This window comes from Echinops telfairi, unplaced genomic scaffold, assembly GCF_000313985.2.
Source record: "Echinops telfairi isolate 266 unplaced genomic scaffold, ASM31398v2 ScPeMD7_7420;HRSCAF=8458, whole genome shotgun sequence".
NCBI classification, from domain to species: Eukaryota; Metazoa; Chordata; class Mammalia; order Afrosoricida; family Tenrecidae; genus Echinops; species Echinops telfairi.
Window position 1 is genome coordinate 40128315 of NW_022111320.1, and position 13780 is coordinate 40142094.

General features: G+C 37.2%; 1 protein-coding gene across 1 annotated transcript in view; it reads right to left on the reverse strand.

Annotated features, from left to right (window-relative positions):
* The window catches only part of KCNH8 (potassium voltage-gated channel subfamily H member 8), a 420233-nt gene that overhangs the window by 184604 nt on the left and 221849 nt on the right, over positions 1-13780 (reverse strand). The window contains exons 4-5 of the mRNA XM_004704022.2: positions 6750-6877; positions 1913-2153 (exon numbers count right to left, since the gene is read on the reverse strand). Coding sequence (XP_004704079.1) covers positions 1913-2153; positions 6750-6877 — 369 coding nt within the window. The remainder of the gene's footprint in view (positions 1-1912; positions 2154-6749; positions 6878-13780) is intronic.

A 13780-nucleotide genomic window follows, 5' to 3' on the forward strand; every position in this document is an offset into this window, starting at 1 on the left:
CCACCACTGGATCCTCAAGACTTCCCACCCATTGGCCTGTGATCTTCCTACATTTGGTATCTTGCATGTGTTTCCTGAGTCTGAAGAGGACTTTATGGATTGATATCGGACATAATGGGTTAATCCCAGACTTATGGACTTGATCTGGATTGGGCTGGGATGTTTTCTCAATATTCAATTGCTCTTGTATATAAAGCTCTTTCTTATACACATGAGTGTCTATGAATTTGTTTCTCTAGTCAACCCAGACTAACACAAAGGTTTAATTAAAAAAGCAAACAAACAACTCATTTCCATCAAGTCAATTCCAACTCATAGAAAAACCTATAGAACAGAATAGAACTCCCACTTGGGTTTCTGAAACGGAAACTCTTTATGGAAGTAACGGACATGCCACCAGCGGTTCTTTTTAATAAAGTGTACAACAAACAACTCATTGTCATTGAGTCTATTTGGACTCATAGCTACCCTACAGTACAGGCTTCAGAGACAGTAACTCCTTACTGGAAAACAAAGCTTCACTTTCTCCCGCAGAGAGTCTGGTGTTTTCAAACTTCTGACCTGGTGGCTAGTAGCGCAATGCAGAACCACTACACTACCAGCGCTCCTTAATAGATGTGGTTAAATGCATTTTCTAGTTTGTCTTCTGAGCAGGGTACCAAAGTAGACAACGTTGCCATCTAGTGGCCAAAATATACCACACTCACCACTTCAGGGGTGGGGGCAAAACTAGAAACTCAAGTTCTCTGCCATTGAACCAATGGTACAGCAACCCTGCAGGTCAGGGTAGAACTGCTTCTGTGGGTTTCTGAGACTGTCACTCTTTACGGGAATTGAAAGTCTTGTCACTCTCTCAAGTAGCGGATGGTGGCTTTGAACTGATGACCTTTCAATTAGCAGCCCAACGCATAACCACTACACCACCAGACTCTGAAAGTGTGTTTCTTGGGATATTCAACCTTAACAATAATGTGAAAGCCACACCAAAACTCACAGATACCTGCTGAGTTAACAGATGCTGACATTCTATTAGAGAACCCACACTCTTCCCCAAAACTTTATATGTTTTATGGGGAAAAAGTACCCCTACATGTAAAACATTCACTGTAGAATTGATCTGCTTTGTGTATTGATTTCATTTTCTTTGAACTTTTTAGAACCACTTCTCACATCCTTGTCTAAATGCTTGAAATGCTTTCCAAATAATATGACTTCTTTCCTCCATGAATGTGGCCCTTCATGAACACGGCCAGGCGGTGATGCAAGCATCATTTCGCTAATGAGGGTCAAGAACGTGACAAGTAGTCCACCTTAGAAAGAGATGCAGAATTCTAGAACATTCAAGAGAGAGCTAGCCTTGGGTTGAACAAGCGTGAATTTTAAGAAAGAAATCAGGAAAAGGTTTATAAGAATGAAGCAACTTCAATGAAAGTTCTCAATAGTCTAGAGACAAAAACTCTCCTGATAAACTCCCACTGGGGACTTCTCGTCGAGTAAAATGAGATATTTCTCTCGAGTTTGCAGCCAGACCCCCTGTAGCAACCACTCTCGGTGTCTACAGAACCATGCCTGGGACTGTTGGGGGGTTCACACTAAGATCCACTCTGATCCTACAGAGTTTAGAACATGTGAGAGTACAAACAAAACACCCCAAAGCCTTTTCCAGCCATTTTGGATGAAGTGAGTGTCCAAATGGTGTGTGTTTGTCTAGATTTGTTTGAATAAAGGAGCAGTGGAAAGGCTGAAAGAGGGAAAATTTCTGAAACCCAAAGAAGTGCTTCTCCAAGATTTGCATCAGGAGCTTAGTCAGGCCCATGCAAATGGCTTTGAGTTCAAATTTGTGTCAGAAAAGTCTGGACCCCACTTCCTTCCCACAGGCAAATCCGCCAGGAAAGCAGCCGCGGGTGCTCACCGATAATAAAGAGAATCTCCACCGCAATGTCACTGACGGTGGTGCTCCGAGTCGTGGACAGGTCATCGTTGTCAATAAAGCAGACGTTGTAAGGGACGGTCACAGCAACATAAAACGTCGCCAACAAAATAAGCCAGTCCCAGCCGGCTTTAAAAGTGCTAAAATGCAGAAGGATGAATTTGGACTTTTTTGCATCAGAGACTTTATACTCTGGGAAGGCTGGTTTGTCCACAAAAACATTCTGTAAATAAAGACAAGAAGGAGAAGCACAATGTGAGAGAGGATTCCGCTCCGTCTTAAACACACACTTGTGTGCAGAGAGCATTCGCGGAAACAACAATACATCTTACACGTGACTTCTACAAGTGGGGGATGTAAACATGAAGCTGTATTATAGAGGTCTTTGCTATAGCAGCAGTTCCTCCTATAAAATATGAATGCATGTTGGTGTGTCTTGAATATTTCATTTTTTAAAAAGAATAAAATGTCCATTCCCTATATTGTCATCTAAGAACATTCACACTCGCTCTTATAATCCCACATGCATTATAAACTCAAGGTCACTTAAAAGACATGTGTATTCTTATTGTAATGGAGATATCTTGTACACCAATTGTTTGCAGATGCCAATCTTTATATATATATCTTTGTCCTGTATTTCTTCTCATATACCCATGGCAGATTTCTATTATTCTCTCTAGAAAGAATATAAATTTATTATTAACATACAATGGCAAGCAGCTGTTAAATTTCTTTCCAAATATAACCAGGCTGTGCTAATTGCATGATCTATATATATTTGGCATGGTGGTTGCTGGTGAAGCTTCAATTTTGGGAACTCTAACCTCATAGCTCTATTGACAAGGATTTCTTCTGACAAAGGCCAGCCCATGTTCGGATGGTACGGTGAGAAACATTTACGTAAGGGTTAGTATGGAAGGAGAAGGACCATGTTCACTGTGAAGCTGATTAAATGCAAAAGAATAACGGGAGTTTTTGAAAATTCAAAAACATTTCACTTGACCAGATACTCGCAGACCTTGCTTTGAATTCAATTAATGAGAAATCCGTGATAGGTAACGGGAAACAAAATGTGGAAGTTAAGCTGAATTAACTAACAGTTACAAATCCTGGAACACCTGGATTGCTTGCTTGTCTGAGCTCCTGGGACAAGGTCAGAGGACTGTGGTGTGTCCCCGGAATCCTGCTTGGAGTGTCTGAGGTTCAGAAGGGATTCAGAAAATCAGGAAACAACTTTTTAGTGAGCCTCGTTGACCACATAGTTCTACTATCTTCATATTCATCCACCTTCTGTCTGGCATCTGTCTGCGGTAGACGCTCCCAACACTAGTTTCTACTTCCCTTTAAGGTTCTTACTCAATCAACACAGACACCCCATCATGCCAGTATTTCAAAATGAAGTGTCTGCTCATGATTCCTAGAGGGTCTCTTGGAGCCCACGTGCCAGTGTTTCTGATGTCGATTCAACTCCCTGATGTCTGATCCATCTACCCTCTTTGCCTGATTCTCTGGTTTCTAGGAGCGAATGTCAACCCAAAGAGGACTTTGGCATGGAAATATGAGAAGAAAATAAAGTACTTCGACTGGGCTTCTTTTGTAAGCTGGGGTGAGAAAAAAGAGAGGTGGGTCCAAAAGTATCCATTCCCCTTCACTTGATAAGCACTTCCAGTTACAACGCCAAACAATGGCATCTAATATCATTCTTTTTCAAGTATTTACAATAAAGCATTATTAGAAGCAATGGGGAGTATGCAATATTTTTATCCAAAATAAGTGTTTTCCTGTAGTTCTACAGATATTACATTTTGCTGTGTTTAAGGGAGAAGCTGGCTCTTGGAGTGAGGGTTGAGAAAACTCAAGTAGTACATTCTTTTGATTGTAAATGAATGATTTCATGTGGCATTAGTGAAGTGATTGTAAAGTTCTGCCACACATTAGTTATGCCTACAAGTCAGAAAACAAGTCACACTATTTTATTCTTATAGATGACCTAAAATGTATCATTTGCAATATTAAAAAATAACGAGAACTCACTATAACTTGGATTGGACTTAAAATGGTTTTGAAATAAAATTCTGCATCTAACTTGTCACTCACAAAGATGAGACACTCTTTGTAAACTTCCTTTAAAAATGTTGAATAAAAGACATTTATTATATTGGAAAATGTACTTAACATTAGCAGGAAAAGGAGAAGAGAAGACAATATTTCTAACCCTAAAATGATTCAGTTTGTCGAAGAAATATATAATTAACTAGATTTAATTGGATTTTATGAACACATACTCAGTCTAGATTTAGTTTTACACACACACTCACATACACACGTGGGCTTCAAAAAGTTTGTAGAAAAATTCCATCGTCTTTTAATTGCATTGTTCTAAGAACTTCTTGAAGCCCCCTGGTATATAATTTCAGTTTTAGATATTAAACATGAAGCATATTTCTTTAGTGCTAATGGTGCTTTAGTTTTATAATCTTTACCTGATAAATTATTGAAATACAACAGTTAATGCACAACCTAACTAAAGCCAACTGTTTATTTTTTAACAGACCTTTACAGCATTTCCTCGAAATTACTATCTGAAAGTAAAGAAAAGAGCAACTAACCCTAGACTCACTGTATCAGGCAATGAAAGCTCAGTGTGCACCTTCAATGACACTAGTGCTGTGCCCTGCTCGTAAGCTTCAGTTTTATAGCACTCTCCCTTTGTGAGCACCAAAGCTGGCAGCACTCTTTCCAGCAGTTCTCTGAGCTGTAAACACAGCTCTGCTGCTATTCTCAGTCTACCCGTGGAGTAGGAAATCATGGAATGTTTTTTCCAGGAAGTAATAGGGAAAGCGAAAGCCAGAACTAAAAGGCATCAAGTCCTGATCCTTAAACCATGCCCCCAAGTCCCCATGATTTCAATTGTCTATGAGTGTCATATAGTCTGTTCCATAAAACTGCAGAGAGCAGCAAGCGGCCCCAAAGCAGAGCGCCTTTGGATGAAAAGATTTAGGTCTGAGTGTTAGATCTGGTGTTTTTACCAATAAGACTTCTAATAGGCTGGGGTTTGTGATGTTATTGTTATTTTCCCCAGTCATTATAATGGGTCTAATGAAAACAATACCTTCTATTGAATTGGTAGGAGAATCAAATAATCAGACTTAAGTGAAAGGAAAATGTTAATAATAGAGAAAGACAAAAATATTAAGAATTCCTTTTGTATGTGTACACCTGAATGCTATAGCCTAAATTCTGCAAAGATGGACTGTTTGCCCATTAACTAGCCAGGCCATTTCCTTATCTTCTTTCTGTCTTCCTGCAATGTCTCTTTCAGCCATGTTACTGAGCTGTCCTTGCAAAACTGAAGGGCTCGTCCTGATTCGACACTTCGCTCTCAGATGTAGGGCATTACGTGCAAAGTCAGCCATCATGCTGATTAGACATTTTTAATTACTATGTATCATTTTGATATTCCACCATGATGTTTGTACTTCTTAAATGAATGGCAATTAAATCAAATTAGCTAAGCAGTAGGAGTTATGATTTTTTAAATCTGATTTTTACGTACTGCTTTGTGCTTTGTTGAAACTAAAGGGAAAGTAGCAGGTTCGGAAAATGCATTGTAAAGCTCACTAACATTTACTATGTTTAAGTGATTCTTGATGAAAGGATAGAAGATAATGTCTGCTTTCAGCATTATGGAATCTTCTGCTAATATTTGTTTAAGTGGTTTGCTCATTGGCTTCCTCAGAATTGAGCTCAGACGTGATTGCTTTTGTTTCTTCTGAGGACTTGTTTACTGTCACCAAAGCTGACCCGTAACTGGAGGGAGGTGTAACTGGGAACCAGCTCCCTGGATCAAGGGATTGTGCAATGTTTCAAGTCTATCCCTGAACACGCAGGAATTTGTCTGGCATGAAGGCAAAGGTAACCTTAAAAAAATCTTTATATAAAATAAGGACCAAAAAACGCTCCCAAGCAGTGTGAAACTCTTAACACTGGGACATGGAGATCATTGTAGGTATGACTGATGGGTTTGGAGAACAAACTGAACAAAATATCTTGTTCTGGTTCCCAGAAAGGAACCCAATTGAAACAGAATCAGGTGTCCATGGCCTAGAGCTCACTCTACATCCGGGACTCATGGGACTCTGTTCAACACAATCAAGAAAACCGAGAGTTCGTGTGTTGGTTGCATGGTCCTATCTTATCAAAGTATATGTATGCCCGGCATTCTAGAAGTTACTCCATAACAAGTTAGATGCTAAAGCATCCATTGCTATGGCTAATTCCGAGAACTTCTGGATCACCTGCTGGAGTCGATCAAGAGTGCAATTTTTTTCAAAACTGCACGATGGTACGGAAGTTCAAATGCAATGTTTCTCTAAAGGGGAGTCATGGCTTTGAAATATTCATAGTCCCCATGGAGACAAAAAATGATGAAGAGGGCAAAATAAAAGGTCCTGAAATTTAATTTGAGAAATGTTCATCAACAAACTATCATTACGTAATATGACTTGCTGCAGCATCTTATTTTATAAAATGTTAACAGTCTGTCTCCATGTGTAGTATCCCTGGCACCATATTGTACTGCACTGCAACAATATTCTAATCTCCGTGCTGTGATAACATTATGATTAATACTTTTATTACAGCAATGCCTCATGATTGCTGAGCTTTCCCATTTCATTCTTTATAGGAAAGCACAAGTTAAAGTGGAATGAAATCTTGGACAGCCAATAAAAGAGCAATTGGAGACTTTCTTTAGCAAGTCAAATGTGGCCACCCGGGGAAACCAGACGCCATAGCGCACACACATACCACCTACATTATTTATTTTCAATTTGTTCTTTTCTCGTCTTTGCAGGTGCCCTGAGATGTGATAAAGGACTGCTCGACTCCGTCTCCGAGCTGAGTCAAAGTGGGTCCCTGCTCTTGATCTTCCTTTGGCTTTGTCTGGGGGAAAACAAAATTCATTAAATGTCAATGAACATGTGATTTCCACTCAAGAATGTCAAGTTTTGACACTTTCCTTCCAAGAACACACAGTATAGGCTATTCAGCACCTTAAATGTCTTAATGACATTTAAGTCCTTTATAATGTGTGTACTTTCGTCATTATATTAAAAGCATTACATAAGAATTAAAAGTGAAATACATCTGACCATAAAGGGCATTTCAGATCATTCCGAAAAACATTAAATACAAAGACTTGCCTGCTCTTTCCTCTTCCAACCCATATTACTAAGTCTATTTTCAATATTTTTCTTAATGTTTTTCTAGGAAATGTTTAATACAGAGCCTACTGTTTTAGTTCTCTAGTGCTGTTGTTAAAGAAACACCACAAAATAGACTTTAATCTACATAATTTGGTTTTAAGCTCAGCATGTAAGAAGCTAGAAGTCAAAAAGTCAAAACGCGGGGTGCTAGCAGTCTAGAGGAAGGCTCTCTCTGCTGGCTCTGGGGGAAGGTCCTTGCCTCCTTTCAACCACTCTGGGAACAGCATTCTTTGGGGATTGCAATGTCTCTTGGTATCACTCATGCCCCAAATCTAGAAATTTCTCTGGGCAGACACGCTGGGTCCAAAGAACAAATTACACCTCCAGCTCTTCTTTCTTGGGGGTTGTCAGATCTGCTGGTCTGTTTATTCTCCTTTATATTTCAAAATAGATTGACTCAAGGTACATCCTAATTCTGCTTCATTAACATACAAACTTCTAATTGTAATTTATCCTAGACAATATGTTTTACAAAACATAGGATAACTGTATCAGCTCACTAAAATGGAGGCTAATGACATAATATTAGCATCGTGGCCTAGCCAAATTGGAACATGTTTGGGGGACATAATCCAATCCGGAACACCTGCATCCATATTTCTGTTCATTCTGTTCATGGATTTAATTTTACAATAAAACTGTGCATACTTTTTCTTTATACACCAAAATAAGTTCTAAGATCATTCCAGATTTGTAGACTATAATTTTCCCCTGTTCTGTATAATTGCTAATAGTCTACCATTTTAGGGATATTACTGCCGCTGTCGTTAAACAGCTCAAAGTAGACTCTGATTCATAGCAACCCTCCGTATAACAGAATGCAACACTGCCTCGTCCTGAAGTCTCCTCACAATTACTTTACTGGTTGAGTCCATTCCTGCAGCCACGGTGTCATCCATCATGCTGAGGGTCTTTCTTTTGGTCTGACCCTCTACTTTACCAAGCATGACACCACCCTTTTCCTGGGAATGGTCTTATTTGGTAATATATGTGAGATGAAGTCTCACGTTCTTCCTTCGAAGGGGGGTTCTGGGTATCATATCTCTAAGACTGATTTAACTTCATTTTGTTATTTCATTGAATCACTTGTATTAATATTTAGGATTAAAAAATAAATCGACATAGATAGTCCTCAATGAAGATCCTTGAATTTATAGAGCTTTGATCCTGTGTGTCAAGATATTTAGTGAATGAATTCCTAGTATAGTAGTAGATAGGCTACATTTTAAATCTTTCTATACATATTCTTGTATTCCATTCATTTATATTCAAAGAATGAGTGAATGAATATACCTGACTCACCACACACAAATCAAAATATGAAATATTGGATGAGCATTGTCTAACATTTTGATGGTTGAAAATGTCATATTTTTGTTGGAATTATATTTTTTATCCTTATGAATGAGAATGAGCATTTCTTTAAATGTTGCCTATCTGCATTTTGTAACCTATCAATATTATTTTTACCAATTTAAAAATTAAGTTGATCCTTTTCTATTGTTAAGCTGTGAAAGTATTGGGGAAAATGTGCTGGATTTAAAAAAAATAATTTTTTGAATGGGAAAGTTTTAGCTTGTAAGACATAATGTCTAAAAGCCATAAAAACCTTCATGGTTTCACATTTAATTCAATAGTCTCTGTTTTGATAAAATGAAGTGGAGATCTACCTATATTATTTTGTTTTATAAAGGCTACCGTTCATGAGAGAAGTGCTGCTACTCTAATGGTTAAGTGCTTGGTGGAGATCAAAAAATCTGGGAAGTTGAACCCCACTCAAAAGCTGGTGCCAAAACCTGAGATCTTGTTCCATAAAGATTACTGCCAAGAAAAGCCTAGAGGGGCAGTTCTACTCTGTCACATGGGGTAACGATTATAGACTCAAAGGCATCTAGCAGTAACAACACTGTTCAAGAGCAAATGATAAATTAATTAAATTATATTAGGCAGCATTTAATCTTGACATTTGGTCAATTAATAAATATTCCATTTAATCGGAAATAAATGGTATCTAGATGATAATAATTGCAAAATATAAAGAATAATTTAGAATTAATATTTACTTAAACTTTATCATCAGATCACTTTAGTGTGAAGGCTTTATGACTCCACTATTTGAGGTCAATACTTTTGTTTGGATGCTTTGTTGGGGTGGCACCATAACAAATATTAATGGCTACTATTATTATTAGCCTCCCTTCCTAAATGAGAAAACTGAAAGTCTAATAATATGTCATATGGTCCCACAGGGAATAAGGAGAATATCATATGTGAACTCAGAATGCACTAATATCCATGTTCCTTCCACGCGGCACCAAATCCTTTAATGACTTCAGTAACTTTTCAGGATTACTGCTCTGTGTTAAGTATGGCACAGATTAATGGGTATTATAGTCCTCACGTACCTGGGTCTAGACTCCAGGTCTTTCAAGAACTTTAACCACTCTCATCCCCAGTCTACACTGCAGTTTTTTTATACCCATTGCCATTAAGTCGATTTTGACTCTCAGTGACTATGGAACAGAGCAAGACTTCCCGACAGTTTCAAAGGCTGTACTTTTTAAGGAAGTAAACGACTATGTCTTTCTTCTGACGAGATACTGGGTGGGTTTGAACGGCAAGCTTTCGGAGCATCCTTTCATTATCAACAGAGGAAGTTTTATTCACTGGAATTGTTCTGATGCTATAAGTTCGATTTAAACAAATTTGTTCTCATTTTGCTTACTATACCATGAAAGAATATTTAAAATAAAATATTCTATATTTTATTATTACTATAGATTGGAATTACTTATAAAAGATCACCAATCACAGAGCAAAACATCAAAGAAGTCACTTCATTTTCAAACTTAAGGCTGAACAAAGAACATTTCACTGTCTTGTGGAAAGGTCAAATCATCCCCTCATGTGTTAAATGTTTCAGTTCACATAGACCTCTTGTAGATTGCATTTGAAAATGTATTAATTTTTAGGGAGTAATTTTAAGTACTGTATATTTAAAGTTGTATACACCAGAATATTGAGTGCATCTAAAAATGTAGTAGGGCAAACCAGCAAGCTACTCAGACAATAGCACTTGCTGCCAATAACTCTGGTAAAATTACAACACTACCGACAAAATGACCAGATTAGATATTTATGACAGTCTATAGGCAAACTTTATTTTCTGTGGAAATTCTAACTAATATTTGACATTTTCCAAAATTTAAACAATAAAAATTTTATGGTATTAAAAAAGGGTCCCACGTAAAGAACTGCCAAAGAAAGATCTCTCTCTCTGAGGAAGAAAAATATTCCTTTGGTATTTTTTCAGTCATACTTCAACCCTAATTGAAACCTAGAATTTAACAACATAATCATGTCTGTTGTTTTAAATTCTTACGTTGAGAAATGGTTTAATAAAATCCTTGGACGGTGATTCTGAACTGAAGATCAAACGGCAATAACTCATTCTCAAAAAGATAAATACATAATATTGCTGGCAAGAATACTTTATAGCCAAATATATCTATATATTATATTTATACTATACGCACAACACATAAACATACAATTATATTTAAATTTACATGTGTCTGTAACTAAAATAAGTAATATTTATAAATGAAATAATGCATAAAGACTATGCAATAGTCATAATATAGAACATTACCGTCCTATTAAACAGAACTCATAAGAAGGTGAAAGGAAAATGAATAAAATAGACTCTGTCTTCCAACTCTAAAGCATAATACTTAGTGCAAATTCAAGAAATAGATTAGCACATACAGAAGAGCAACATTTAAAAATATTCACACGTGCAACAATAAATAATATATTTTTAGGGAAATGTACACCTAAAGTAAAACTTCACATAACTTACCTATATGAAAAGGAAGTTGGAAATAAAGTTTCTAGCTGGATCCTATGTGTTTTACTAAATGAGATTAGTAAAATTTTATTTCTTAATATAGATAAGGGTTATATGGAGATTTGCAATATTTTTATTATACAATAGGACTTCAAAAATTCATAGAAAAATTCCATGATCTGTCAATTCTCTTTATCCCCAGAACTTTTGAAGCCCTTTCTATATGTATTTGTGTGTATATATGTGAGTATCTATGTGTGTGTGTGTATGCTCTGGTAGCACGGGGTTTAAAGAATTCAGTTTCTAACCCAAAGGTGGCCTGTTGGAGCCCACCAGCCACTCAATAAGAGAACAATATAGTGGTCTCGTCTGTCCTACAGGGTTGCTATGACTTGGAATCAACTCAACAGCAGTGGGTTTAGGGATATATATGGATTTTTAAATATAACAAATACTTAATAAAAAAGAGAAAGAATAAATTAGTATGAGGACATTAATATTGAGGCCTGATAAAACGTCTGTGAATGGAGTGCCATCAAATGCATGGAAATGCAGGGCTTCAATTGCTCTAAAATCTGAACGAAAACAACTGTTAACAAGATGGAGGCTTTGGGAAAAGAAAAAAATTCTTGGTTGAAAATGAGAGGAGTGAAGGACTTAGCGAGGACGGACTTCAACGTCTTTAAGAACTGAATGCAGTTCAATGCGGATGTAACACTGAGACTGGGAGGGAAAAGGAAACGAGGGGACCAGAAGGTAGGCTGAAGTCATATATATCACCAAGGTCCTTTGAGATCACCTTAAGATGTTTGTCATTTCAGTGCAATGATAAAAGTACTAGAAACAGCCTAAACTTTTCTGGCAAGAAAAGATGGATGGATGGATGGATGGATGGATGGATGGATGGATGGATGGATGGATGGATGGAAAAACTGATAAAGACATGGATGGATTTTTGAATAACAGTCACTATTTCTCTCTTTCTTTTCCATTAGAATAGAGGTGGAGAAGTTTCTACCATGTGCAGAAGCTCATCCCTCCTTTTTAAGTTGTCTTAATTATTCAGTCCAAGGCAATTGCTCCCTGGGAAAGGGAGAATGGGAGGCAAGAAGCTTCCTGTGAGGAGTCAGAAGTGGTAAATATCACTTTTACTCATGTTTCACTGGTCAAACTCAACCACAAAGGTGACTGGGAAATGTAGTCTTTAGCTGGGCCACCTTATATACCTTCTTAAAACTCAATTGGTGTTGACGAGAGGGTTCTATTTATTCAGAGAGAAAGAGGAAAATGCTATCTGATACAGAATTAAATATTTCTGTCACATGAAGTCATAGCAAGGTTTGACACATGCACGAGTCATGAGAAAAATCCTAGTTTTCAAAATACCACAACTACAGTGTGGAAACCCTAGGGAGTTGTCAGGAGACGATTCAGAGGCCATTTTAGCATAGCAGTCTATCCGTGGGAACAAGGTGCTAGTTTAGATTATGGTCATAGCAGGAGATGTAGAGTAAAGGTGAAACACATGTAGAGAGTAAATCTGGCACGTGTTATCATTCAATGGGATAAGAAATATTCTAGCAGGAGAGTTCAGGGTAAGAGAAGATAAACTAGGACTTCCAAATTGTAGTAGACCAACTTTGAGGCAAAAAAGTTTGGCATGGAGAAGTGCATAGAGGACAAACTAAGGAAAAAGAATGCTTCAAGAAACAAGGAGACAGACAGTGGCTGTAGACCTCAATTTGAGTGATTCTCTCTTTTATCATAAGAAAGAAGGACGAGATTACTTATCCATAAAATTCTACATTTAGGTCTGATGAAAATGAGTTGATATAATTTTGGTCAGGGAGATTTTTTTTTTCTTTTCTATTTTTCCATAGACATTAGAGGAGAATTCAGATGTAAGGGCTAATTAGAAGAAGATGGTAGCTTTAAGATGTAAGAAGTATAGAGGTCAAGGTTGCTATATAAGCTAATGGATTTGTTGGAGAATGTGATCAACAGTGTTGAGTGTGCTAATAATAAATTTGAAGTGGTTCCCATTTGTCCTAGTGTGGATTTTGTCACAGTACTTCTCAGATGTCTGGGTGAAAGCCAGAGAAAGTAGCTTTTTCTAGTTTTGCATCTCTGCCAAATGGATATAGTGAGAATATAGAGGTGTTCTGAGTATTTAGAGTAGATTAAAAATAGGCATTAAAATGATAAGCCAAAGCTAAGGTAGAAGGACAATGAAATTAGGCTAAAACAAAACAGGTAAATACATGAGGTATATAAAGATGAAAGAAGGGCTGGTCAGTTAACAGAGTAATTGAAAAAGTAGTTTGTGTTATTAAGCAATACTGAGTGATGATAATATCCTGGGGGAAAATTAAAATTATATTTATACACCAATACAGTGAAATGTATCCAAAATAAATATATGCGGGGGCGTCAAAAAGTTCAAGGAAAAAATTCCCACTAATTTTTTGAAGGCCCCTCATCTCAGTAATATTTGCATAGTCCACATAATGTTCTGGGCTTTAAAGCAGGAACTTTGTCTTGTCTATCATTAGCTCCTCGATTAACTGAAATGAAAAGTAAAGGTCAGAGAAATTGAGTTATTTGCCCAAATTCAGAGAGCTGGTTTTACGGACAAGGCTGGGATTTGGGTTTTCAATGATCTTACTATAGTTCTCCAGTTCTTTCTACTATACCATATCAGGTTTTCAATCACTGAGCAGAAGTTTCTTC